At 42.1% G+C, this 27,666-nt stretch overlaps 1 protein-coding gene across 1 annotated transcript in view; it reads right to left on the bottom strand.

Annotated features, from left to right (window-relative positions):
• Window positions 1-342: 342 nt before the first annotated feature.
• Window positions 343-27,666, bottom strand: part of LOC311231080 (14-3-3 protein beta/alpha-1) — a 39,409-nt gene continuing 12,085 nt past the window's right edge. Inside the window, exons 2-7 of the mRNA XM_084317564.1 lie at window positions 10,015-10,174; window positions 6,469-6,609; window positions 5,336-5,459; window positions 4,207-4,370; window positions 3,610-3,705; window positions 343-3,312 (exon numbers count right to left, since the gene is read on the bottom strand). Coding sequence (XP_084173690.1) covers window positions 3,256-3,312; window positions 3,610-3,705; window positions 4,207-4,370; window positions 5,336-5,459; window positions 6,469-6,609; window positions 10,015-10,167 — 735 coding nt within the window. The 5' untranslated portion in view covers window positions 10,168-10,174 and the 3' untranslated portion in view covers window positions 343-3,255. The remainder of the gene's footprint in view (window positions 3,313-3,609; window positions 3,706-4,206; window positions 4,371-5,335; window positions 5,460-6,468; window positions 6,610-10,014; window positions 10,175-27,666) is intronic.

The raw sequence follows: 27,666 nt of genomic DNA, 5'->3' as shown, positions 1-27,666 counted from the left end.
ATAAAAAGTACATTCATGTAACTGCTTGAGAGCCAATTCTTAATGTAAACACTGATATTTTTAACAATGCAACATGTTAAGAGGGTTCCTTGAACCATTTATAGCGTTGAATCGATTCGGGACCTTGTGAATCGGAATCGAATAGTTTTGGGAAATCAGTGGCGATAGCCAGCCCTAGCAGTGACTCCATGTTACCGTGACGAGGCAGAGTGCTGGTCTGTTCTGCTCGCGTCCAGGAGACGGGCCTGTGGAACAGGGATGCAGGGCAATGCGTCGGACCACAACATCACGTTGAAGACACACAAGCCAGAACCCATTCACCAAAAGAAAAGAGGAGGAAGGTTTGGAACTGATAAAACTTTTATTTCACTTTAAATTGTCTTTTACATTTTTTTTTCCTGATTATAACATGTAAGGTGAAACTAGAAGCGTTTTTTTAAAAGACAAAAGACACAAATCTAGTATTACGTCAATAACCAGGGTAGTAAGGTGGAGGGGAGGGGTTGTTTTTTTTTGTCTTTTTATTATAATAATTTTTTTGTCCTTAAGCTAAGTCTAAAATGTCACAACCACGTGCGCTAAGCAAGAAAACCGTCACAGAAGCAAACTTTTTTATCTTTTTTTTTTCTTTAGTTTTTTTTCATAGGCAGAATACTGGTCAGTAAAAACAAAGCAGGTGTCGATACCAGATATACAGACAGGCTCGGTGTCACATTCACTACTGCATGGAAACTTGTTTTTTTCTCTCTTTTCAAGCATTGGGTAAAACTGCCTTTTCTGTTCAGCTATAGAGAAGGGAAGGGGAAGATTGTTTTTTCTTTTTCTTTTTAAATTTACTTTTTTTCTTTTTTTACTTAAGTGCATGAAAACATTAGTCTTCAGCGAAAGAGAAGACTGAAACATGACTTTCTTTTTTTCCTACACCTACAGAGTGGAATGTCCAGGCGCTGATCAACAAGGATATTGTGACACTGAGGAAACCCAGATAAACGTTATCAAATACATCTGACGTCGAAGCTGCTCTGTTGCGTTTTGGAAAGAAGAGACGACTCCGACGTTTAAATACTTTACATCTCACTTCCGATCTAACCTGCTGAGGGGCAGACAGACGGAGGGCAGGAGGCCCCGTTCCCAGGGATCCAGTGTTTCTCATTTCAGAGCTTCACATGTCAAAACTCTATGCAGCAGCTTTTTCCAGAATCTAACTCCCGACTGTCCACATGGTTAACTCTTTATATTACGGCTTGACCTCACGTACGGTGCAATTAAGACTGTAACCGTGGCAACAACCTTCATCCGTTCCTACAAGGAGACCCTGCCCGGTCAGATGGCCTGGTAAAATCAACCTCGATTCACACCCTGTTTCCCATTGTTCTCTCGCTGCATCGACAGCCTTTATAAAGCGTACAGATCATTCACTATAGATGACATTGTCATTATAGTCTAAATTGCATGGATGCTAGGAATGACGGAGCAGTAACATAAAGAGTTCAAACGTATATCTGGTAGGTTACCATGGCGATGGACCGTCCTGTGGTAGGTTACCATGGTGATGCCGTCCTTCAGACAGACCGCTCAGTTCAGGCTGGAAGCACAAGGCCTTCAAGACACGCTTGAAAAACCCAAAAATAAAAACTGAAAATCGACACTAAATAAAACGAGAGCAACTGAAGAGGAAAGAAAGGGCTTCAAGGGCTTCACTGTTGCCTGCAGGTTCATCTAAACATCAACAATGTTAAATTTTTCTTTCAAAGGACAGATTTACAGGTAAAGCGCTAAACATTATTGTTTTAGTTATATATATATATATATAATTATTATTTTTTACAATTTTACAGTTTTTCCGAAAACCACAAAAAAAAGTTATTAATAAATTGGTTACACATGAAAGAAAAGTAATCGAAAGGGAATCAAACCGTTATTGGAACAGAACGGGACCACAGTACTGGAGCAAAACGGGGCGTTGGCCCGCCTGCCCCGTTAGAAGAGCCCCCCCCCCCCCCCCCCCCATTCACTCTGAGGAAAGTAAAACAAAAAAATAAACTTTCAGACGGAATGTTTTTTATTTTTATTGTTTCCAAAAAATCGTATCTTTTTCTTTTGTTCAAAACTGATACCGATGTGGAATGGTTGAAACAAACCCCAGGTCCCTCAGAAATCAGAACGTTATTCATTTTTTAAAATCAGATCATTATTAACCCTTTTTAAACCCGATTGTTATTCATTCATGTGACAAAACAGAGAAGCCGCGGTCAAACTGCGAGATGTAATGAACGGCAGCTCAGTGTCACAATACAGCCTTGTTGGACCTTCTGTACGAAGCCAGAGCAGAATCACCCCCCAATACTGCCCCCTACAGACAAGAACCGTCTCCCCCCAATTACGCCCCAATACCATTCTGCTTTGGACAGGAAGTGACTCCGCCTTCCTCTACTGTTTTGGGTGACGAGGTGGAGAAGAATTAAAGCATCACAGTGTTTGTTGAAAATAAACGGACAGTTTAATCACCTTCTGTTTTTAAACTGAATAAAACCAGCCAAGCGCCAGCAACACTACGAAAACCAGGAGGGACAACTAGATAAATGCATTAACTGTCTAGAGAGAGAGAAAGAGACAGAGAGAGAGGGGGAGAGAGAGACACACACACGGAGAGAGACAGGGAGAGAGAGACACAGGGAGAGAGAGGAAGGGAAGAGGATGGAGGGGAGATAGGAGGTGAATAGGGACAGAGGAGGTGAACAGGGAGAGAGAGAGAGGAGGTGAACAGGGAATATCTCACTAATCAAATTGGATGAATTTATTCTTTTTTTTGTGTCATATTTCTTTTAGTTTGAAGTGAAAAGCCTCCCGGGGCGTTAAGGCGCGGCCCTGGCGTTAGGAGAGATGAAGGAGTGCCCTGATGAGAGGGAAAGAGAGATGGAGGGATGGAAGGAAGTGGGCTCTTTCTGAGGTCAGGTTCGATTCATGCTGCTTTTCATACAGAAGGAAGCAGGGCTGGGAGACAAGAGAAGGTTATAGAAGAGAAGAGGAGGAGGTTATAGAAGAGAAGATTATAGAAGAGAAGAGGAGGAAGAGGAAGTTATAGAAGAAGAGGATGTTATAGAAGAAGAGAAGGTTATAGAAGAGGAGGAGGAGGAGGTTATAGAATAAGAGGAGGAGAGGAGGCTATAGAAGAAGAGGAGAGGAGGTTATAGAAGAAGAGGAGGAGGTGGTTTATAGTAGACAGGTATGGATGGGGGGGGGGGGGGGGGGGGGTTAGTTGTCTCCCTCGCCGGTGTCCTGCTCTTCAGTCTGGGTTTCTGATGTCCACAGCTGGAGGAGAGGAAGAGAAGAGGCGGTCAGTTCATCATCATCATCACATTACATCCAGATAAGGTGGGCTCGTCAAACCCAGCTCAAAGGGTCAACGAGTCAATGAGTAATCATGTTTAATAATCGTGATCGAGCCCTAATCTCTGGTCAGCACTAGATTTACAATGATTAGCACATCTCTGGTAAACTTAGACATGGGAAATACATTTGTTTTACAGAATTCTTCAATCACCTAATCAATAGTCTTCTAGAAAGTCCTTGACTGAACTAAACGCGCGCGCGTGTGTGTGTACTCACAGTGAGGTTGTCCCTTAGTAGCTGCATGATCAGCGTGCTGTCTTTGTAGGAGTCCTCGTTCAAGGTGTCGAGCTCAGCGATCGCCTCGTCGAAGGCCTACAGACGAACCGCAGATAGGAAAGACACATAATAATTATTACCCATTAATTCTTTATTATATCAATTAATTAAAAACAGACAGACTGACACATAGCGGACCAATGTAGCCGCATGACGTTAAAGATCCAAGTAAGTGATCTACAGATATTAGCATGATTTTGTAAAACGTCTGTCACCGGTAACACCGGTGCTGTCATGAGTTTATTAATCATGGGGAATTTCACATCACCGTGGCAACCCTAGCTGACAGTGTGCGTCTATGATACGGGTGGGATGATACGAGCAACTCACAATATGATACTGTGGCGATATTTGGCCCTCGATAATGATAATATCACAATACAAAATACCTGCAATAATCAATATATTGCAAGAGATTTCATCTATGGTGCATCACGATATCCGAGTAACTAAATAATTCTTTAGTGTGCATCACAAACTGGCCAATTGTACAACAATGTTCAACGATTGCATGTGTGTGTGTGCATGTGTACCCACCGCCTTGGCCAGAGAACAGGCCTGCTCTGGTGAGTTGAGGATTTCGTAGTAGAAGACGGAGAAGTTGAGGGCCAGGCCGAGCCGGATCGGGTGTGTCGGCTGCATATCTTTCTTACTGATGTCGAACGCCTCCTGGTAGGCCTGCTGGGAGTTCTCAACCGTGGCTGGAGACACAGACGGATAGATAGACGGATAAGCAGAGTTTACAATAAGGCTGCAACTAACAACTATTCTGATAAATGATTAACCTTTTTATGTCCCTAATTTAGTCACTACTGTCGTTCTGAGGAGAAAGTAGACTACCACAGGTCTCCTGTCTGTCTGGGGAGGGTGTAGACTACCACAGGTCTCCTCTGTCTGTCTGGGGAGGGTGTAGACTACCACAGGTCTCCTCTGTCTGTCTGGGGAGGGTGTAGACTACCACAGGTCTCCTTTGTCAGTCTGGGGAGGGTGTAGACTACCACAGGTCTCCTCTGTCTGTCTGGGGAGGGTGTAGACTACCACAGGTCTCCTCTGAGGGTGTAGACTACGACAGGTCTCCTCTGTCGGTCTGGGGAGGGTGTGTAGACTACCACAGGTCTCCTCTGTCGGTCTGGGGAGGGTGTAGACTACCACAGGTCTCCTCTGAGGGTGTAGACTACGACAGGTCTCCTCTGTCGGTCTGGGGAGGGTGTGTAGACTACCACAGGTCTCCTCTGTCAGTCTGGGGAGGGTGTAGACTAGGGATGCACCGATCCAACTTTTGGACTGGGATCATTATTTTGTGCATGGCAACAACAGGCTTGACTTAAAACATTACTTTCCTAACTTAGTGAAACTAAATGTAACAAATTAACACAGACATAAATGTACTGAATTGTTATTTCTTATTTTATTTATTATAAAAAAAAAAAAAAAAAAAAATATATATATATATATTCCCCCCCCCCCCCCCCCCCCTGATACACAATCCAGCTATTTTAGTGATATCGGGGCCGATATCAGATATCGGATCGGTGCATCCCTAGTGTAAACTACCACATATCTCCTCTGGTTTTGGTCTTCAAAAAAACCAGTTTTCCAAAAATGAGTTGAAAAAGAGGGGTGGGTCTTATATTCAGACCAACACGGTAGTTTTGATAGTACTCACTCTTCTTGGAGTCCCCAGAGGCGACCTCAGAAAGGTATCTGTAGTAATCTCCTTTCATTTTGAGGTAGAACACCTTGCTCTCTGCCTGAGTCGCGTTGGCGATGAGGAAGTTGTCGAGCAGGCCCTGGAGAAACAAATAAGACGCATGAAAAACACAAACGCAGGAAAAACACAAACATAGACATGAAAAATTCACAAACACACATGTAACACTGAGGGTTCTTCATGTTGTAGTAGGGATGTGCCAGGATACCCGATTAGCCAGTCGTTTAAATTAACCGGATATTCTTAGCCGTTATATTTGCTGCCGGAGGCAAGAAATAGCTGAAGCAAAATTTAAAAGAATGAGAAGCCGAGAGTTCTACCAGTTCCTTGAGATCATACTGAGTTCTACCAGCCCCTTGAGACAATACTGTATCGTCTATTCTGTTGTCTTCTTCATATGATCAGGACTTGTGTTGTGAAGAGGCCCTTTAAGTCTAGGTAAAACAATAAATGTGTTCCGAGTTTATCACACCACAGAATTTTTTATTTTTTTTTGTTATCCTCCTTTGTTATCCCTTTTTCCCGATTTTTCTCCCATCCCACTTTCCCCTACCGTTGGTCCGAGAGGCCGGAGACGGTCACATGCTTTCCTCCGACGCATGTGCAGCCAGCCGGCAGCCAGCCTGGCCGAGCAGATTCTCACCGGGAGAGTAACGTGCGGGAGGCCGCACTACCTCCCTCCAGATCCTACCCTCGCTGAGCAGGCGCCCCGACCGAACTGTAGGGGTCGCTGTCCACAACGCCCAGGACCCACCCGCCAGCTTTCCCCACCCCCTAATACTGCCAATAGACCCATCTCAAACCCTGCCTCTTTTCTTGATCCTCCAATCACAACTGTCGGCTTAAGCCGACAGTTTAATTATCAGATTAAACTAATGTTTCTATATCATAAAAACAAACTAATGTTTCTATATTATCAGATTAAACTAATGTTTCTATATTATCAGATTAAACTATACATGTTTCTATATTAACAGATCAAACTATACATGTTTCTATATTAACAGATCAAACTACTAATGTTTCTATATCATCAGATTCAACTTTTGAATAAAGAACCCTCCCTCCCTCCCTCTCTCCATCCCTACCAGCACGTCATTGCAGATGTCTTGCAGTTCTCCCTCGATCTTCTCACGGTACTCTCTGGCCATCTGCTGCTTCTTCTCGTTCCCCTCAGTCTTCTGCTCGATGCTGGAGATGACGCGCCAGGAGGAACGCCGAGCTCCCACCTGGTGGAACACAAGCACCTTCATGCTTAACTCTTTGGAAGAGAACAACGCCAGATGTACCCTGCTGCACCTGTTGGTGGTGGTCTAACCTCAGTCCACCTCCAAGTGAACCCTTTTTGTTGACATTTTCCATATATTAACAAATTCGATTTTTCCTCATAAGGTTTGCTAATGGTATGTTCAAAACAGCCAAATAACGTGATACTAAACAAACGTGCATAAATCAGGTGACTGTAGCATAATGAATCAGACCGGAGAATTGGAAAATGTTTGTGCACGCCAAATTGGGGATCACAAAGTTATTTTTGTCCACGTGTGTTCGTTAGGATTTAAAATCCAATAAAAGGCTGACCTGCGTGATCACACGTTTTGTTCACCCTTAGTGTGCTTCTGTACCCTAGTAATGAGGGAGGCTCGACACAGCCTGGGAACAACCCTTAAATTAATTAAACTATTTTATACAACTTCCTTGAATCTTTGGAACATGTTTAATAAAGAGGACACATTCATCTTTAAAATAAGAAATGTATCACTTCTAAGTTTGGGCATCAAGTCATTAAGAAAATAGTCATTTTGATTCTGCTTATCGGTTCCTATTAACCCTTTCACTTCCACACGACAGAAGGTTAGCCCTTTACTATCACACAACCGACGGCGATGCTCCATCATTGATCATTGATCGAGCATCGCCGTCGGTCTTAATTTCCGATACCGATATCAACCGATACAGATATATGCAGGGTCCCCCCCCCCCCCCCCAAAAAACAGAATAATTTCAGGTAATTAACATTAGATATCTCTTGTTGTGGAATTAAAACATTATGCATACTTTTGACAATAAATAAAATCAGAATTTGTTCTTACTTGCTTGCCTGGGTAAATAAAGGTTATAGAAATGTAAAAAGAAAAAAAAGAAAATATCGGTAGGCCGATAATATCGGGCATGCGTGATTTTTTTCCGTAGCCTATGTTTGCGAAGACGCTCTGATTGGTTTAGCGCCGAAGGGTCTCTTCCGCCTTGTACATATATAATCTCTGCTTCAAAGTGGTTACGCTTTGGCCCTCTTTCAAAGGTTAAGGTTAGGGAACAACATATCAATTGTTGTTGAATATGCGGAAGAGACCCTTCGGCACTAAACCAGGCGGTGGCGTGCACCCTCGCCTCAGGTTTGTGGTCCGCCAGCTAAACGAATGCAGTAGTAAGTTAGGCCCCCGTGAGTTGAATGGGTAGAACCGTGTTCCATCATGGACCAAAGTGTGACTTTATTTTAAAAAGCCAGATAACTTTATCTCATGCAAAGGGAGGATCCACTAACTACTAACATGATGACTAAAACAGTTTAGTTTATGTAGTTTAGTTCAGTTCAGCTTATGTGGTAAACAGGCTGCTTAGATGTTTAAGTACCTAATCTAATAGTAAAAGACAGTAAGATATTTACCAGTTTTAGCCCTTCTTATTTTATGTTTTTTACTCTATTTACTAGTTTTAGTGTTCATTTTACTCCATACTAGTTTTAATCTTGCTTCTTTTAAATTATCTTTTTCTTTACTCTCTTGCTAGCTTTTATGTTCTTTTACAATGTAGCGCTTTGAGATTTGCTCCACAACTATAAAGCGCCCTACAAATCTAATAACTATTATTATTATTATTATTATTATTATTATTATTATTATTATTATTATTATTGAAGCCATGTGTGGCTGCTGAGATCTAATATGCTCTTCTGCTGCTCCTTCCCTTTACACTTCAGGTCTATTTCTTCAACCGCCCTCCTGGGCATCCGTGACGCATGGAAACATCATGTGACTGCTATGTAAATAAATGACATGTTCACAATAAAAACATCCATACATAATCATGTTAAAATATGTAATCCCCTCATTTCCTCCAGCTGCGCCTACATTTCAGTTTCTTGGTTGAAGTTATTGATACTAGATGACGCCTTTTGAACATGTATATTGCCTCATAGGCTTATTTATTTGTATTTAATCTTTATTTAATGACTAGGCAGGTCAGTTAAGACCAAATTCTTATTTACAATGAATAAAGGGCCTCTTGAGGGGTAACAAGGGGACTAAAGGGCGTGTGTGTGTGTGTGCGTGTGCGTGTGTGACGTGTGTGTGTAGAAAAGACCAGATGACATGAGTTTGATAGTATTTACTGAGGATTGCCAGATAATGTTGATATTTAAACGTAAAAAAAAAATACAAAATAAATGTACATGATCATGCAACATAAAAAAAAAATTTGGGTTTGGGAGAGGGAGGTAGGGAGGGGTTTTAGATTGTGAAGTTTAGACTTCAGAGAGAGAGAGAGAGAGAGAGAGTACAAATTTAACTCTGGCCTCTTTAAGTGTGTATTCTTCAACGTAATAGCTTATCTACTTGAAATGTACTGAAAAAAAATTATATATATGTGACACAAAAATGCGTATTTTTTTTGGCCGGTAAGAAATATGGTTTGGCGGGTAGAATTTTCCCATCTACCCGCCACTGGCCGGTGAGTCAAAAAATAAATGTTGTGCCCTGTGTGTAGGTACTGCTGGTGTGTGGGTACTGCTGGTGTGTAGTAGGGGTGGGATGATACATCGATCCAGATCGATATATCGATCTATTATCAATAATCAAATAGGATCGATGCAACGTGAAAAGATCGCTTAAAATTGCGATACTCTTATTTAGAAAATCCAGCGAGTCGTATCCGCCCAGTAGTGTGAAACGCTGTGTAGCTCTGTACAGCAGAGCAGGGCTACAGAGCGCCTATTTTGCGACACGATATAAGTCTGCAGTTTTTTCCCAGCAACGGGTCAAATGCATCTAACATGCTTTGCATCGTCGCCATTCCGTTACGTTAGCTGCTTACGCTAACTAAGCTAAGCAGCTAACCCTGAGAGAGAACAGGAGAGGGGACTGGGGAAGGAGGGGGCATTCTCCCTTTCTGTGTGTGGGGACTGGGGGAGGGGCATTGTGTGTGTGTGTGTGCGTTTGAAAAGACCAGATGAAGTCAGGAGTATTATTATATTGATAGTATTTACTGAGGATGGACAGATAATGTTGATATTTAAACATAAAAAATACAATACATAATAAATGTATTCATGATCATCATGCAACATAAAACAATTGTAGGAACAGTTTGGGAGAGGAAGGGGTTTTAGGTTGAGTGTTGCGAGTTCCAAATTGTTTTACTTAAAGTTGAAAGCTCAATATATAACGGGGTAAATAGGACACGGAGGCTGGCACTCAAACTGTTAAGGGGATGCAGACCAGAGAAAGACTTTCGTCTCGTTTACATCAGGTTCCCCCATTTTCAATTCATAATGAATTGTAAGTAAGGGTGCAATTAGCACTGTGCAATCCATTCTTTGTGGATCTAGCCCTAGGTGTTTGTACTGCAAGTCGTACCACGTTCTTGTAGGCGACGGACAGCAGGTTCCGCTCCTCGTTGCTCAGCTCCAGGCCCTGCTCAGTCACAGCCTTCATGGCAGCCGCCATGTCGTCATAACGCTCAGCCTGCTCTGCAAGCTTGGCTTTCTGCACCAGGTCGTTCTTATCCATCTTTAGGCTGGGAGGGAGGGAGGGAGGGAGGGAGGGAGGGAGAGAGAGAGAGGGAGGGAGACAGACACACACACAGAGAGAGGGAGAGACACAGAGAGAGGGAGAGAGAGTTAGATTTAGTGGGTTTATCATGGTACGCCACCTAATCCATCTCCCCTTGGAGGGAAGGACAAACGGCTGTGAGACAGTCATATTCAACTACTTGGTAGAGAAAGAGACAGAGCTTCAGAGTTTCCTACCCTCTCTAGCCTGGACGGAGTCTGGGAAGTGATGGAGAGAGAGAAAGGGGAGGGGGATGGAGAGAGGAGGAAAAAGAGGGATGGAGACAGATATGGAAAGAGCAGTGTTTCCCACAGGAGTTTCAGAGACTATGGGGGATGAACCTCCAACCCTCTAGGGGGGTTCGGGGGCATGTCCCCCCGGAACGTTTTTTTTTGTACATTTTAAAGTTAAATCTGGTACACTGAGAGCAAAATAAAGAGGCCAGATCTATGATGAACTTTGTGCTCAAAACACAAAATCGACTAGACTAGTGCTTCCCAATCCTCTCCTCGAAGCACCCCAGCCAGGGAGCGAAATTAACTTTTTGACTCACCGGCCAGTGGCGGGTAGATGGGAAGAATCTACCCGCCAAGCAGATTTCTTACCTGCCAACTTTTTTTTGATAAATATATATATATTATTTTATATAAAAAATTTTTTTTTAATAATATATATATTATATAATCATACTTGTAGTTGTATTATCTGCGAGACATCGCCACCTCGCTGTCTGCAAACAGCTCCACTGTCTGTGTGTATACTCTAGTGGCCTCCAGCTCCAGCAAGGATTCTCCGGCGCTACAGCTGGACCCTAAACTCTTACATTCAGCATGAAAGGATTCTCCTACCCTGCACCTGGACCCTAGTCAGCAGCGCTGCAGCCCTCATGCGATGTAACTGGACACTTGCAGTTGTTTATGTCGGGAGCTATCAGAAGCTAGCCAGCTGGATAACGTTACACAATGCCTCATGTATTAAACTAAAAGTGAAATAGTTGACTGGGTCATTTTGTAACAGTAGCTAACATCAGCTCACGGAGGTCTCTCTGACTAGAGTAGACTAACATCAGTCACGGTGACTGTGTTTACATGCAGCATACAGAAACAGGTAGGGGAGGTTTAGGAGCAGCAATGCGCTCAGACAGCGAGTGAGAACTCCGCTCAGAATTGGATCATGATTTTCGGTTTTCACATGACCATTTGATTGGCCGCCACACGGCGGTCAGTCCTCTAAGTGGGAGGCGCCAAACGTAAAAACTGCCCGCAAATGGCGGGCGGCGCTCTCTAGTTTCGGTCCCTGACCCCAGCCGTTCAATGTATTTGTTAAATTCCACAAATACGGGCCGCCACAGTCTAGGTAATTAATGGGAAACCCTGAAAGAGGCATGAAGAGAGAGATGGGAAAGAGACCGATGACAGATGTGTGGAGAGGGGTGATGAGAGAGAGAGAGCGAGAGCGCGCGAGAGAGAGAAGGAACATAAATAATCCAATAAGGGCACGGTTGGTATGAAAGTGATGGTGACGTCTTGATGGAGCGTCGAGCGGATGCAGATAAGCTACATCTACATGATTTATGATAAATGTTTTATTTTAATTTGACATTTTAAAAAATACAAGATTCCAGAAAACTTCAAGGATGCAACAGGAAAAAAAGTCAAGACTTATTTCCATTGTGGTCCTTGGTCTCAGACAGTCGAGCAATACAAAACATGACCACAAATAACAATTTGACAAACTACATAGACATGTACATTTTAAGTGCAGTACAAACGTAGCCACAGACAACAATGTGTCAGACAACATTTTCATGCATTTTAAAATCTAGTTTTTAACATCGTCGAGGAGCCATGATTTGACTTTTTTCTTAAATTTGTGTCAGCTACTAATGCATTTTAGCTGTAGATGGGGAATCTACCCGCTATGCCGCCAAGCATATTCTTAACGGCCAAAAGAAAACACATTTTTGTGTCACATATAGGGGTGGGAATCACCAGAGGCCTCACGATACGATATTATCACAATAGTAAATATATTGCGATATGCTGAGTATTGCGATATTAATATTGCGATATATTGCGATTTATTACCTTTTTTCAACTGCAAAGTAAAACTGTCAACATTTTATCTAATAAAATAAAGTTCAGTCTGTTCATCTCACTTCAATAATTTTTATTGCAGAACATGGTATTTTCTCAAGCAGACTGATGTAAACACTGTAATCTGTGTTGCATGTACCTGACAAACTGAACCGTTTGTATTACAGTCATATTCCAACTTAACTAAATGCACATGTGTGCGTGTGTGTGGACTACTGTACTATTACAGGTATTGAAATGAACAATGCAACTTCCTTATACAAAAAATAAAATAAAAATGTAAAAAACTAAATTAAATATCGATACTTGGCATCCCTGTATCGATACAGTATCGCCACGCAAAGTATCGCAATACTACTACGTATCGATTTCCCCCCCCCACCCCTAGTCACATATTTAAAAAGTTCAGTACATTTCAAGTAGATAAGGTATTACCTTGAAGAATACACACTTAAATAAGAGGCCAGAGTCAAATTTTAAGCAAATTATTTTAATATATTGATTGATAATTGATTAATCAATACATGTCAAGTCAATCTTAAATTGTAACCTACTGTTAAAGATCAGACCCCCCTCGGGGGAGCTCCAGTAGCTCACCGCGTACCTCGGACGCTATTTCGGCGTCGGGGACAACCGTGCGCGTCACGGATCTGGGGTACACGAGTTCGACTCCCGGACTCGCCGTATTTTCTCAGTGTCTTTCCCCCGATCTATACCCCATTCAACCTGTTTCTGTCGGTCATGCTTGACCAGAAAAAGCGATAAACGCTAAAAGAACCAGCTGACTGGTCAAAGTTTAAAAAAGAAACAAAAAGATCAGACCCCTCACTCTAACATCTTTGCAGGATTTAAGAGAACATAATAAAATGTGAAACTTAAACCTCCGCAATCATGTCCTCATCAGAGTCCACAATCTCATTGATTTACTACAGATGACTGGTGTCATGTTAATGTATGTGCGCTATACGAGTGTACAGACCACCGTACTCAGGGTCAAGGGGCAGGTCAGGGCTCAAGACTAACACCATCCCGTCGTCCCGGGGACGATCAAATATGTATTTGGGATGAACACAAATCCTCCCCGGGACGCAGTGGGGACGAAGAGGATTTATTTGGAAAATGTCAACTGCGCCGACTTGTCAGTGCGCATATCAGTCACTGGCACCGTCTTCTTTAGTTGACAGTGCCACGAGACCACTGCACAAGACCCACAAACATATAGAATGTTTAATAAAAGTTCCTGCGATACTGGCCATCAGTCAAGGGAGCACTCGCAAACAGATAACGTTAAACACAGCAGAAGATGGAAAACAGACTGACCAACAGGGAACTAGGGCTGTACCGAATGTCATTTTTTAACATTCAAAGCTTCGATTGAAGTATTCGAACGAAGCTTCGAATGTCTATAAATTTTTTTTTTAAACTTAAATTAGTCTTTTTCTTTTATTAAATCAACTTTCTTTAATGAATATAACTCATCAGTTTCATCAACAATCCAATAAGGGCACAGTTGGTATGAAAGTGATGGTGACGTCTTATGTATAATATTATAATATTAGTGTAGCCACACTCCCATTGGTTTAAACCAGTGCTTCTCAAACTTTTTCTGTCAGGCCCCCCTTTGGCGGACCAAAATATTTTGCCCCCCCCCCCCCAACAAAATAGTCAAGAAATGAGCCATGTTTAAATTTATTGAAATAACACCAATATCGTGACCTTTCAAATTGACAACACCTTCCCTCGCGAGAGCCACCTTGCCTCGCTGTGAAACAGCACTGCAGAATGGTCAGCTCCCATCTCCTCACACAGCGCAGAGAACAGGCGCGCTTTCAGGGGTCGGGTTTTGATGAAATTTACCACGTTTATAACTTCTGTCAAAACCTCATTCAGCTCAGGGCTAAGCTGTCTTGACGCTGGCGCCTCTGTGAATTTACAGTGCGTCCATTGCGCGTTTGGCGAGACCCCCTTGATGAGCGCATGTAGCCCCCTCCTTTTCCCTGCCATGGCCTGCGCACCGTCAGAGCAAAAGCCCACACAATTCTCCCATTTCAGTCCATGTTCTGTCAGGTAACTGTAAATAATTTTGAAGAGCTCATCCGCTGTCGCTCTGTTGCCAACGATTCTTCAAGTGAACGTGCGTTAACATGAATTTGCATATATAAACGCCCCACCTGCTCCTAATAGGGCATGCAACCACAGGACCGTGTGCACACAGAATATGCTGGCAACGTGGAAGTAATTTGCGGCTGATCAAAATGAGATTAGATTCAAATTGATTGTCATTATACAGCACAAGTACAGTACAACAAAAAGTTTGGCATCCAACCTGAGTGCAAATGTAACCGTAAACTGCAATACAAATATTATACAATGTACAGTGATAGAGGTATAAAGACAGTATGGTAGTAAGTCATACTGGCCAGCAGCTTATAAGAGTAGGTAAGGGATATGCAAAGATATAGTATGCACAGACAGATAAGGATATAGAGTAGGGGTGAAACGGTTCACAAAATCTACAGTTGGGTTCGTATCTCGGTTTTCGGTTTGATACGTTTTTTTTATTTATTTTTTTAACACTCAAAATACCACTCAGCATAAGATATATAGCCTAAAAATAATCAAACTTTTCAGTTATTCTAAAGGACGTAGTCATGCAAAAACTGAAAGAACGAGGCAGTTTGACATCAGGCACATTATTTTGACTGACGGTTAGAGCTAGGAGAGAGAGGGGACGCATTGCTGATTTAAACATGCTTCTCATTTATTTGGCAAAAAAAAAGTTTACCTTTAATAATGTTTGGCACACAAAGACCAAACTGACAGAAAAATATAGGCAACATTTGTCAAAGTATTAACTTAGTGCAAACAAACAAAATAATTAAACCTTTTCTATTTTTGTGGCCACATTATAAGACAAAGGCCATCAACATAAAGTATGAATATGCAACCAGCACTAGACTTTATCAAAAAGGAAAAGTCAGTGTTATTTAAAATAAATAAATCATGTGTACTAAATATACATGTACTTTTTAATTGCATGAAACATTATGAAGTATTCTCTTATGCCGCTTTTCACTGCATGGTACCTAATCGACTCGCTTTTGCTATTTGAGTGTCCTGGTAGCCTCGTCAAAACACCACAGAAGAAGACGAGGAGCATGTGTATGAGACCTACTCTGTGTATCGTCAAAACACCACAGAAGAAGACGAGGAGCATGTGTATGAGACCAACATATTCACACGATGTGTATGAGACCTACTCTGTGTATCGTCAAACACCACAGAAGAAGACGAGGAGCATGTGTATGAGACCTACTCTGCTAAACATATTCACACGCCGCCGCACGGCGGTGTAATGACCAAGTAAAGCTACTTTGCCTCATAAACATGTAATTAAACCGAACGGTAGCGAACACACGTAAACAGACCGGGTCACCCTCGCCCCTGGGTTTCTGACGCACGCCGTTGCTCAAGACAACAATTGCCGTTGCGCACATTGAGGTCATGATGTCGGCTGGAAAAATCTCCACCCTGGAAGGCGTTTTCCAAAAGCTCAGTTTCCAGTGACCTAAAACACCATGTTCCTGTGGACCGGGAGGCCAAAACGCAGAGAGAAGATAAATCCCTATACGTGGGGATAGAGCCGTAGTCTATTGTCCTAATAATAGGCTATTTTGTTTACATATTATATAAAAACAAATTCTATAATATGCTGTAGGGATGGTGGGGGAAATTACCTTTTTATTTTCTCGATATTTAACCTCACTAGATTGCCACGGAAAAGTAGCCAGGGCAACAAAAAATAAATACGACACAAGTAAAATATTTCTCACAATTGTCTACATCTTCTATCCATTCAAATGCTCGTTACTAGTAGGGATGCACGATATTGATTTTTTGACACCGATAACTTTATGCTCCTCAAGCCGATATTTATTGTATTATATTTTTTTTTAAATGTATATATATATATATTTTTTTTTTGATCAATTTTTTTTTTTTTTTTTTTTTAGTATTTATAAGCTCCGACGTCATCGGTACTGCTATCGGTACTCGAGAAATTATGGAGTTTTTTTTTGAGGAATTTAAACGTCGCAAACTAATCTTGTTGGCCGTTTTCTATATCTCTCCTGCCTCGGTGTCTCTGCCTGCGCGAGGAGCGGGCTGTGCTCACACACACACACACACACACACACACACACACGGGTGCTGCCGAGTACAGACAGCACTGCTCTCATCATGGCGGACAGAACGAAACGTTCAAAAGTCTGGGTCTATTTTACTAAAGTCGATGCTGACAACGCTCGTTGCCACAAGTGCAACAAGACATTTGCCAATTGCCAGTAATGTATAAGCGCTGGTACTTGTCAATGTGGCTGGCGGGGAGCTAACGTTATTAGCCTGAGCTCCGAGTAGAATAATGGCCGACAATCCAGAGGTAAATAAACGAACGAGAGCTTCTGGTGGGTGCAAGCGGTGGGACGTAATTGGCAGATCGACTGTCTGCCTCCGAATGTAACGTGACTACGTCACAGCCAAGAAAGGAAGCGCTGGATTTGTGAAAAACTCCCTGTTCCTAAACCACACGCTGTCAGTCGTACCACAGTACTGGCAAAACGGGAGGAGGCTATAATAAAAACAAGCGCCCTTCATCCAAATCCACCCACACCGGATTTCTTTTAACCAAAAAATGTATTATACATTATCGGAGCTATCAATAACGTTATCAGGTTTATCGGGATGACGTCATAATTGCTGATATCGGCCCGATAATTATCGTGCATCCCTAGTTACTAGGCAGGGTTAGATCAAGCAAGGGAGAAAAGGTCATATTTGGTGTGCGACTCTAGGGAGGACGAGAAAAACAAGTGACTGACGTTTGAGACTAGATGCAGATGTTAGCAGCCACTCTAACAAGCTAACTTTACACAAACATAGCTTGCTAACCTAGTTAGTAAGTACTTTCGGTTTCCTGCAACACATTGGCTTCACCCAGCGCTTCCATTATGATCAGGAATATACAACGGGGGGTTACATCCAGGGCACGAAATTAGAGCCCGCCACCCGCCAATGGCGGGCATATTTTAGGTTTGGCGAGTGACACAGAGGTCTGCCCGCCACCTGGCGTGTAGTTCATATCGATACTCTTATTTTGAAAATCCGGTGCGGGTCTCATTTCCGCCACCAAGCGCAGCTCCAGTCATAATATCGATGGCTCCGGCAGTTAGCAACGTTCGGTTCATACGATACTCATATTTTGAAAAACCCGTGGCAACGAGTCATATCCACCCCAGTCCGTGCTTCTCCTCGTATCAACACAGAGGCAGTCTGCTCTAGTCTACTGCGGACCTCCGTGAGCTAACGTTACTGTTTAAACAATGACCCAGTCAACTCTTCACTTTTAGTTTTATATAGGGATGCACCGAAGAAATTCTTGGCCGAAACAGATACCGAAAATAGGAAACAGTTGGCCGAAAACCGAATGCCGAAAATTAATATAAATATATGTTTTTTTTTTTTTTTTTTAGCTACCTGATTATGGCAAAAGACATGATTATGGCTAAACTTAACTTAAATAATATTAATAATCACTATTATGGGCCCATAAAACATTTATTCAGCACTTTTGAATGCATACATTAATTCCAGACTGTTAAGACTAAAACGATTGATGACGACTTCCTGTCCTCGCATTTCCATTTCCGGTTTAACGATACATTTTCAACAACAGATTGCTGCTAATTAAACACTTCATTTAAACGGAGTAACGTTAACGTTATGTCGAGTTCATACGTGTAGTGTAGTATGAACTCGTCATAACGTTAACATTACTCAGTGTCCACTGTTGCTGCCACCGTTGCGTCGCAGATGGATGGTACACTGTAAGCTCCGTAGCTAATCCGCTCCTAGACTACTGATAGCAGTACCGTTAACGTCGGAGCTGATCAATACTCCGGTTTTTTCTAATTTAGTTTAGAACCGGGTTTCGGGGGCATCCCTACTCCCAAGAGGAGTTAGTTATCACAGGCTGTAGAATGCAGGAAGAGCTGCCAAGCTGCTCACGTTACATGTTGCGCATGCTACCGGTATGTCTGTAGTCGCGTTTTGATGACGTCATCACAACAACACGTTATTTGACTTTCGGTCATATATTTTCGGTGCTAAAACGCTTTCGGCCGAAAGCCGAAAGAGCCGTTTTAACCATTTTCGGCCGATAATTTTCGGTAGCCGAATTTTCGGTGCATCCCTAGTTTAATACATGATGAGGCATTGTCTAACGGTATCTAGCTGGCTAGCAGTAGCTACTGATAGCTGCTGATATCAACAAATGCTCCAGCAATAGTCGAGTGCATAATACCTCCGTTGAAGTCCGTTCGCTCGGTAGGCAATGTTAGCTCACGTTAGCTCTATATGACCCAGTAAACCAAATAGTTCACTGAGGCGTTGTCTTAACGTTATCTAGCCGGCTAGCAGTAGCTACAGATAACTCCTGATATCAATGTCTTATAACATTGATTCGATGTGTATTCGAGCTGCGGGCATGCTGAATGTGATTTGACCAATAGGTCCAGCTGCAGCGCCGGAGAATTGATTCGATGCGTATTCGAGCATGCTGAATGTGATTTGACCAATAGGGTCCAGCTGCAGCGCCGGAGATTCCTGGCTGCATCTGGAGGCTACTAAGTATACACACAGACAGATAGCGAGAAGTCACTTCAGAGAGAGAGAGAGAGAGAGAACAAATTTAACTCTGGCCTCTTTAAGTGTCTATTCTTCAACGTAATAGCTTATCTACTTGAAATGTACTGGAAAAAATGTATATATGTGACACAAAAATGCGTTTTTTTGCCTGTAAGAAATATGCTTGGCGGGTAGAATTTTCCCATCTACCCGCCAAAAGTTAATTTCATGCCCTGGTTACATCTATATAAGCCCTTCTGCACAAAAATTCAAGATAATAAGCTAATCGAAGCTAATCAGTTAGCTTATAGCTGCTAGCACTAGCCATCACACATTAGTAGTCCACACTAGTTAGCCTAGGCAAAAATCTCAATAATTGGTAATATTGAATCACAATACTAGGAGTTTCTAACCGCTGATATTTAATCTCACTTTAAAACTGATGACTATTTGATGTTGGCATCAGGGTTTCCGTTGTCCGGTAATTACCGGTTTTTGACCGGCAAAATCTGTTGAAGTCCGACATATTTAATCTCTCCGGTCATAATGTCCGGTGAAAATAAATCCCTCTAAGCACAATTTGATTATTTGAATTGTATTAAAATAGGCTAAAATTAAATAGCCTATGCGATGAACGAAACAATCATTACATTTGTTTCATCGTTGCTTCACCAAGCAGGTCTTTCTATGACAACGATGTGTCAGCGCGAGCTTGCTGCTAGATTTACGAGAAGCATGGAGCTGGAGACCCACAGAACCCACCAGCTTTTCCGGCACAGTGCAGTACTCCAATTCAGCCATTGGCAATTCAGCTGTTGGGTGGGGGGCGCTGCTGAGCGGTCCCCCGACCGGACCTGAAAACACTGCTGTTCTGTGGGTCTGCAGCTCCATGCTTCTCGTAAATCTAGCAGCAAGCTCGCGCTGACACATCGTTGGCATTATTAGACAGACCTGCTTGGTGAAGCAACGATGAAACAAACGTAATGATTGTTTCGTTCATTGCATAGGCTATTTAATTTTAGCCTATTTTAATACAATTCAAATAATCAAATTGTGCTTAGAGGGAATTATTTTCACCGGACATTATGACCAGCACCAAGTCGTTGCGAGGTGGAGATATACATCACACAAACCCACGATAATGTTGCCGTCTCTCTCTGCCAAATTTCTCAGTTCTTCGCTTGATATAATTAATACAAATGTCCAATAACGGAATTCGTTAGCTCATAAAAATGTGATTATAACAGACTGCTGTTTATTAATGTCGGGCAGACTGCCCACCGACACCTCAAGTCGGCAGCAGCACGAAGTCTCGAGGGACTTATTTTATTTGGAATATATTAATGACTGTATATATACGCAAAAGTAGCCTAGTTTTAAGTTAAAATATTATAAATGCCTTGACTAGGATGTCATTCTTTATATAGGCCTATCAATTGTTTTTAAGCTCAATAAACTCTGACCGGAATTGATCCCATTTGTCCGGTAGATTGAAACAATTCTAACTGAAACCCTGGTTGGCATACATGCTCCACAGAGCTTACGCACCTGGAGAGATCACCGGTGCCCCCAAGGAACTGTGCGGTCACCCTTCCTGTTCCCCCTTTACACCTCCAACTTTTGCTACAACTCGGGTATGTGCTACATACAGAGGTTCTCTTGATGACTTCTCCAACGTCAGTTACATCACAGAGGACAACGAGGATGAGTACAGAGACCTGGTGGGGAGCTTCATAGGGTGGTTCGACAGCAACCACCTTCAGCTCAACAGCAAGACCAAGGAGCAGGTGGTGGACTACCGGAGAGGCAAGAAGAGCCCCCCAACTCCCATCACCATCCGAGGGGAGGAAGTGGATATGGTGGAGACCTACAATAGGGCTGCAACGATTAGTCGACGACGTCGATTATAAAAAAAATCGTTGACGAGGAATTGTTGCGTCGATTAGTCATTAAAATAAATTATTATAATATTTTTTTTTTGCACTACCCATCTTTGTGAAAGTGGCTTCTCAGCTCTGGTCCAGCCAGCTGAAGACTTCTTAGCTTAACATAACAGACCGACAGTAAGTTTGGGGGAACTAATGGGATAACTGGGGATGTTGTTTGGTCCCGACAAGAGTCTCAAAGCAACTCTGAGGTCATGCTCAATGTCCAATCTGTTCCTCTGCTCTGTCTTCAGCTGGACCAGAGCTGAGAAGCCACTTTCACAAAGATAGGTAGTGCAAAAAAAAAATTATTAGACAGATTAGTCGACTACCAAAATAGTCATTAGTTGCAGCCCTAACCTACAATTTCCTCGGAATACACTTTAACAATAAACTGGGCTGGTCGGACAACTCAGAGGCCCCTCTACAGGCCCAGAGCAGGCTGTTCTTCCAGAAGAGACTCAGGTACTTGACTTGATGCTGCAATAATTTTATTTACCAGTCTGAAGTAGCTGCCAGTATCCTCTTATTCACCGTGGTAACATCAACTCAAGAGACACTAACAAACTGAACAGGCTGGTGAGGAAGGCTAGCTCCGTAGTGGGAGTCAAACTGTTCAAACTAGAGGTTGTGGCAGAGCCTAGGGGATGAGGGAATGCTGCTATACGCTCTACTAGAAAACCCCTCCTACCTCCTCTAAGGAGCTAGCCAAGATGAGGAGCACATTCAGCCAGACTTATTCCCCCATGACACACCACAAACCTGGCTTCGGCTTTGTGCCAGTAGCCATCAGGCTGCACAACCGTGGGCATGGACTGCTGACAATAGCTGGAGAGCTAACGGCCGGAGAACTTGAGAACTGTTCGAACTGTACTCTTAATACGGCACAGACTCTGGTGCGGTGTGCTACCACGTCATGGATACAATTGCTATTATTGGCTCTTCTGCCTGTACCTCCCCTACCCTGATGCTATGACACGATGCTATGATTAATAAAGGAACACTTGACTCAACACTTGACTCAACTGTGTGACCTACATAAGCAAACAAGACCATCAGTGAGAAGATTTACCATTTCTATATAGTGATTCTGAATGCCTGTGTCCAGGCATATACAATCACAATGAATCATAATATTGAATGGAATCTGCACCCAAGTACATCATCAAGACTCGGATAGATATAGACCCATGATCATATTCTGATACTCAATAACGATCAAATTAAAGGAATATTAATAAAGATAATAAATTAAATGAGGAAAAAGCTGACTAAAGACCAATGCATTAGGCAATTAATAAGGCCTGGAAAGAAAATATGAATTATAACTAGGGCTGGACGGTATGGTCTAAAATTTATATCACGGTAAAATTTGAAGCATAGACAATAACGGTATATATCACGGTATATTCATTTATCTTAAAATGTCTATATAAATGCTTCTGAAGGGATAAAGCACTGGTATGGCAGCTATTGCTGTACTCTTGTATTACTAGGACATATTTCACATAGTACAGAGGTATTTTAAGAACATTTATTGTGCAAACATTTATTGTGCAAAACTGCAATAGAAAAATGCAAAACCTTTTCTCAAGTTACTTGAGAAATGCCCAAACTATATGGCAAGGTCCGTGAACAAGTGGAGAAAAACTCAGTACAATTAAACACTATGCAACGACCACTGCAAACGCAGAGTGAGTCGTCAAGTAACGCTAACATTTTCTTAAAACAAGATTAAATTGACCAAAATCAAGAAAGAAATAAGCAAAATTATCTGTGGAATAAGATAATTCTACTCAATATTGGACTTATTGTACCAAATACAAGATATGTTCACTTGATAAGATAAAAAAAAATTGCAGTGTAGTTGTAATCAAAGTAAAGGTCAAGATTAATGACATGCCTCAACACTTTGTATTGAACATAGATGATTTAATAGATAATATAAATAAAATACTAACATACTAACTGTCTAACATACACACTTTACACCTAAGAAGTCTCAGTGGCATAGGCTACATTCTGCCTTAGAGCATTTCATTTTCCTGGGCTTTTTAAAGAAAAGCTCCAGGGCTCTTTGGTGGGGAATTCACTGGTAGGGGGCCATTGATGCTGAGACGCATACAAGCGGCCAGATCGTCTCCCTGCAGCCCAAATGAAGAAAAAAAAATATATATATATATATACATTCAGCGCCGCTGCTGAATGCATATAAGGGAAACACTCAAAATAGCAAATATATATATCCAAATAATTTGGGCCTAAGCAGTAAAAGACTGATTTGTTGAAAATAAATTCAATGGCGTTGGAGCCAGCTGTGTTTGTTGACAGACTCAGTTACAAGCTAAATAGTCAATCTAAGCTAACACAATCAAAATAATAACATTGCTTGTGCAAGGTCACCTCCATCACTGGATACATTCTCTCTCATACTCTCTCACCTTCTTCTAATCAGGGTGCGGATGAGCACTCCCCGCCTAGGTTTGCCATGGTAGTCTGTGTTACTGTGTTCAGGCATCCACTAAGTACATTACTTGCCCACCGCCCCCACTGGTGTCTGCTTTGCTTGTTTGTTTTTTTAAATATAGAAATAAAATCAATTTAGTTCAGTTCCATATATCAGTGCCCGCATTCATCAAATAAAAAACTAAATAGTAAAATACTTGTGTGTTATCAATACTTAGTCAGACATTATAAACTGCGTAGACAGTAAAGCTATTTTTAGGGATGCCCCAATCGATCGGCCAGCGATCGGTATCGGCCGATATTCTGTATAAATATGAGATCGGTGAATTCCGATAATGCTTTATTTTCGCCGATTGTGAAAACTGATCGAAAAACATGATCCAATTCTTAGCGGAGATCTCACTCGCTGAGTTCTGTCTCAGACACACGGGGATGCAAACTGCGGCTCCACCTCCTCCTGCCCCTCCCTTCCCGTGTAAACAAGCTCCAGCAATAGTCTGCTCTAGTGCATTATGCATACAACCTCTGTGAGCTAACGTTAGCTACCATTACTGTTTAAACAAAATTACCCAGTCAACTATTCACTTTTAGTTTAATACATGAGGCATTGTTAACGGTATCTAGCCGGCTAGCTACTGATAGCTCCTGATAAACAAATGCTCCAGCATGATTAGTAGTGCATGATAGCTCACGTTAGCTCACTGTTCAAAACGAAATGTCCCATTAAACTACATAGTTCACTGAGGCGTTGTCTTAACGTTATCTAGCCGGCTAGCAGTAGCTACAGATAGCTCCTGATATCAATGTCTTATGACATTGATTCGATGCGTATTCGAGCTGAGGGCATGAATGTGATCAATAGGGTCCAGCTGCAGCGCCGGAGAATCCTGGCCGTAGCTGGAGGCTACTAGAGTACACACAGACAGTGGAGCTGTTTGCAGATAGCGAGCATTTTGACTTGTGTGGTGGCGATGTCTCGCAGATAATACAACTACAAGTATGATTATATAATATATATGTTTTATTAAAAAAATAAAAATAAATTATAATATATATATTTTTTTTTAATAAAACATATATTATATAATCATACTTGTAGTTGTATCATCTGCGAGACATCGCCACCATGCAACAAGTCAAAATGCTCGCTATCTGCAAACAGCTCCATTGTCTATGTGTACTCGAGTATAGAGCTGCCGCGGTATTGATATTTTCCTTACCGCACGAATTTGCGCAATATTTCCTACCGCTGCGGTAATTACCGCACAGTGCGCACAAAAAAAAAAAAAAGTTTGAATGCATTTTTATTTTTTTTAGTAGTCTACTCTTATAGCCTGCCTCTAGTCTAATGGCGCTTTTCCACTGCATATTACCTACTCGACTCGACCCGCTTTAGGCACCTGGTACTTCGTTCCTTTTCCACTGCAGCCAGGTACTACTCCGTTTGGGGAATGGGGATGCAGGCGGGGCCGCCGCCGCTCGCTTGTGTACACTGAAAGCTCCGTGGGCATAGATGTCCGAGGGCTTGCAGCAAGCCAGAGTTTAACACAGTTTCAATCAATCAATCAATAACAACATTAACCAGACTCTCGTTGCGTCTATTCTGCCAAAGCTAACGTTACCTCTCATTGTGTATTCTACCAAGCAAACCCGGGTTTAACGTTGTTACCTCTCGTGTATATCGGCTGACTGTAGTATTAGGCTAATCACAACAACAAACTTAACACATCAGCGATCTTGTTGTGACACTAAACTCTCCGCTCGGTGGTAAATTGGGTTGATGTCGGTTTTGTTTCATCAATAAATAAGGCAGAATACACAGTGAATCCATTATTTTTTGTTTATTGCACTTGGTTCTGTCGCAAACAAATCCTGAATGAAATGCATCCTTAGCGAGGCAGTAAAGATGGCGGCGCGGCGTTCTGTTTTCGTTCAGAGGCTACAAAGTGTGACGCGTCGAGTAGGGGGTATCTGCAGAGCCGCAGAGCCAGGCTGGACCAATAGGGTCGCTTGGAACCGAGTAGGGTATATCTGCAGAGCCGCAAGCCAACTTTATTATTATGATAAACAGCGGTGACACGGTATTCAGCCTAACTCTGCGGTGAGCGTGATGCAACAGCGATACCGCGGTAATGCGGTTATCGCGGCAGCTCTACTCGAGTAGCCTCCAGCTACGGCCAGGATTCTCGGCGCTGCAGCTGGACCTATTGATCACATTCATGCACTCAGCTCGAATACGCATCGAATACATTTTTTATTTTTTTTTTTATACCAAAACGATCGATATCGATATCGGTATCAGCCGATATGGCTCAAGACGATCGGTATCGGTGGCAAAAAACGTGATCGGGGCATCCCTAGCTATTTTATAGGTCTGTACAGAGTAGCTAGAGTTTCACTTTCACTTTGAGAGTAGATTTAACTTCACGTTAAAGGAAAACTCCAACATTTTGGGAAATTAGCTTATATGCCATCTACCCTGGAGTTAGACAAGAAGATAGATACCTTTTTTCTTCTCTGTGCATGCAGTAGGAGTAGGAAGACACGCACCGTTAGCCTAGCTTAGCGTCAGTCACTGGAAGTAGGGTCCTCCATTAGCCTAGTTCCCAACGTCTTCCTACTTCTACTGCATGCACAGAAGAAAAATGTATGCATCTTCTTGTCTAACTCCAGGGTAGATGGCAAATAAGCTAATTTCCCAAAATGTTGGAGTTTTCCTTTAAGGTTAAGTAAGTAAGGAGAGAAAGGAGGCTCTAGAAACAACCCAACCAGCACAACGATGGCGAAGGATTTGCCAATCTTTGGGATTTAAATCCCACAGCAGCTTGAGTGGAGAGGAGCCAATAGGAATGGTCGAGACCAGCAACAATATGTTTACATGATGCAGCGGCCGCAGCTATATTGATCCGTAAGATACGTTGTAACATTTTTGGTAGAGAAATGAACAATACATCCAAATCCTTCCAAAATACAACGTTAAGACACCAAGACCCTGAGGAACACCATAGAAAATGTCACGCTGTGATTCGATATCGAAACCGTTTGACATAGATGTAAGAATTGAATTTCTGTGATCGGATGGTAAGTACTTCCATTCTGGAGATTGCTCAGAAACCCCCTCTTGTCAATAAACAATAAAGACCCCCCCCCAGGTAGATTAAGACCTGCCCAAGTAGACTAAGACCCGCCCAGGTAGACTAGATCCGCCCAGGTAGATTAAATTTTTTTTTTTATTTTATTTTTTTTTACCTGCAACAGGGCAGTTTTAAAACCAGAGACAGTGGACAGACTTGTCTTTCTTGCCTGCAACTTAAAGTAATGGCTTTGCTTGTCCAAATGACAATACTGACCAAATTCAGATTTCTTTTTCTCTTGTCCATTTATTTTGTTTGCTTTCTAATTTAAAATACAGTTTGAAACCGTCTGTACACAGTAGGCTATGTGTGCTAGCAGAACTAGACTCCAGTCACGAGTCACAGTGCACATGTGCGGTGGTTTGTCCACCAAAAAAGCGCCAAAAGATCGAAAATAAACTAGCAGAGCCAGAACTGTTCAACTCCCCTGGAGCCACAGCCAGCAGAGAAGCCGGTTTACTTTAGCTTTTAAACCAGCTGCAGCCTGAGAACTGGAGTGTGAGGGGATGTAACACTAAAGATGGCGGCAATGACAAAGAATTGCTGCAAAATAAACATACACCTGTTGTTAAAAAAAAAAAAAAAAATTATTTTTATTTTTTTTATACTTATAACAATTCGATAATTATCGATATCGAGAAATAAAATAAAATTATCATATCGTTATCGCGATATGATTTTTTTCCATATCGCCCAGCCCTAATTAAGACCCACACAAAGGGAGCGAAATTAACTTTTTGACTCACCGGCCAGTGGCGGGTAGATGGGAAGAATCTACCCGCCAAGCATATTTCTTACCTGCCAACTTTTTTTTGATAAAAAAAAATGTATTATTATTTTATATAATTTTCTTTTTTAATAAAATATATATATTATATAATCATACTTGTGATTGTGTTATCTGCGAGACATCGCCACCTCGCTGTCTGCAAACAGCTCCACTGTCTGTGTGTATACTCGAGTGGCCTCCAGCTCCAGCAAGGATTCTCCGGCGCTGCAGCTGGAACCTAAACGCTACATTCAGCATGCAAAAGGATTCTCCTGAGCTACAGCTGGACCCTATTCAGCAGCCCTCACTCATGCGATGTAAGCGAGGGACTCGAATACGCATATGTTGTTGTAGGACATTGATGTCAGGATCTGTAGCTACTGCTG

This window comes from Notolepis coatsorum, assembly GCF_963971535.1.
Source record: "Notolepis coatsorum genome assembly, chromosome: 6".
NCBI classification, from domain to species: Eukaryota; Metazoa; Chordata; class Actinopteri; order Aulopiformes; family Paralepididae; genus Notolepis; species Notolepis coatsorum.
Note: the sequence above shows the minus strand (reverse complement) of the source record. Positions and strands in the feature narration are given on the sequence as shown.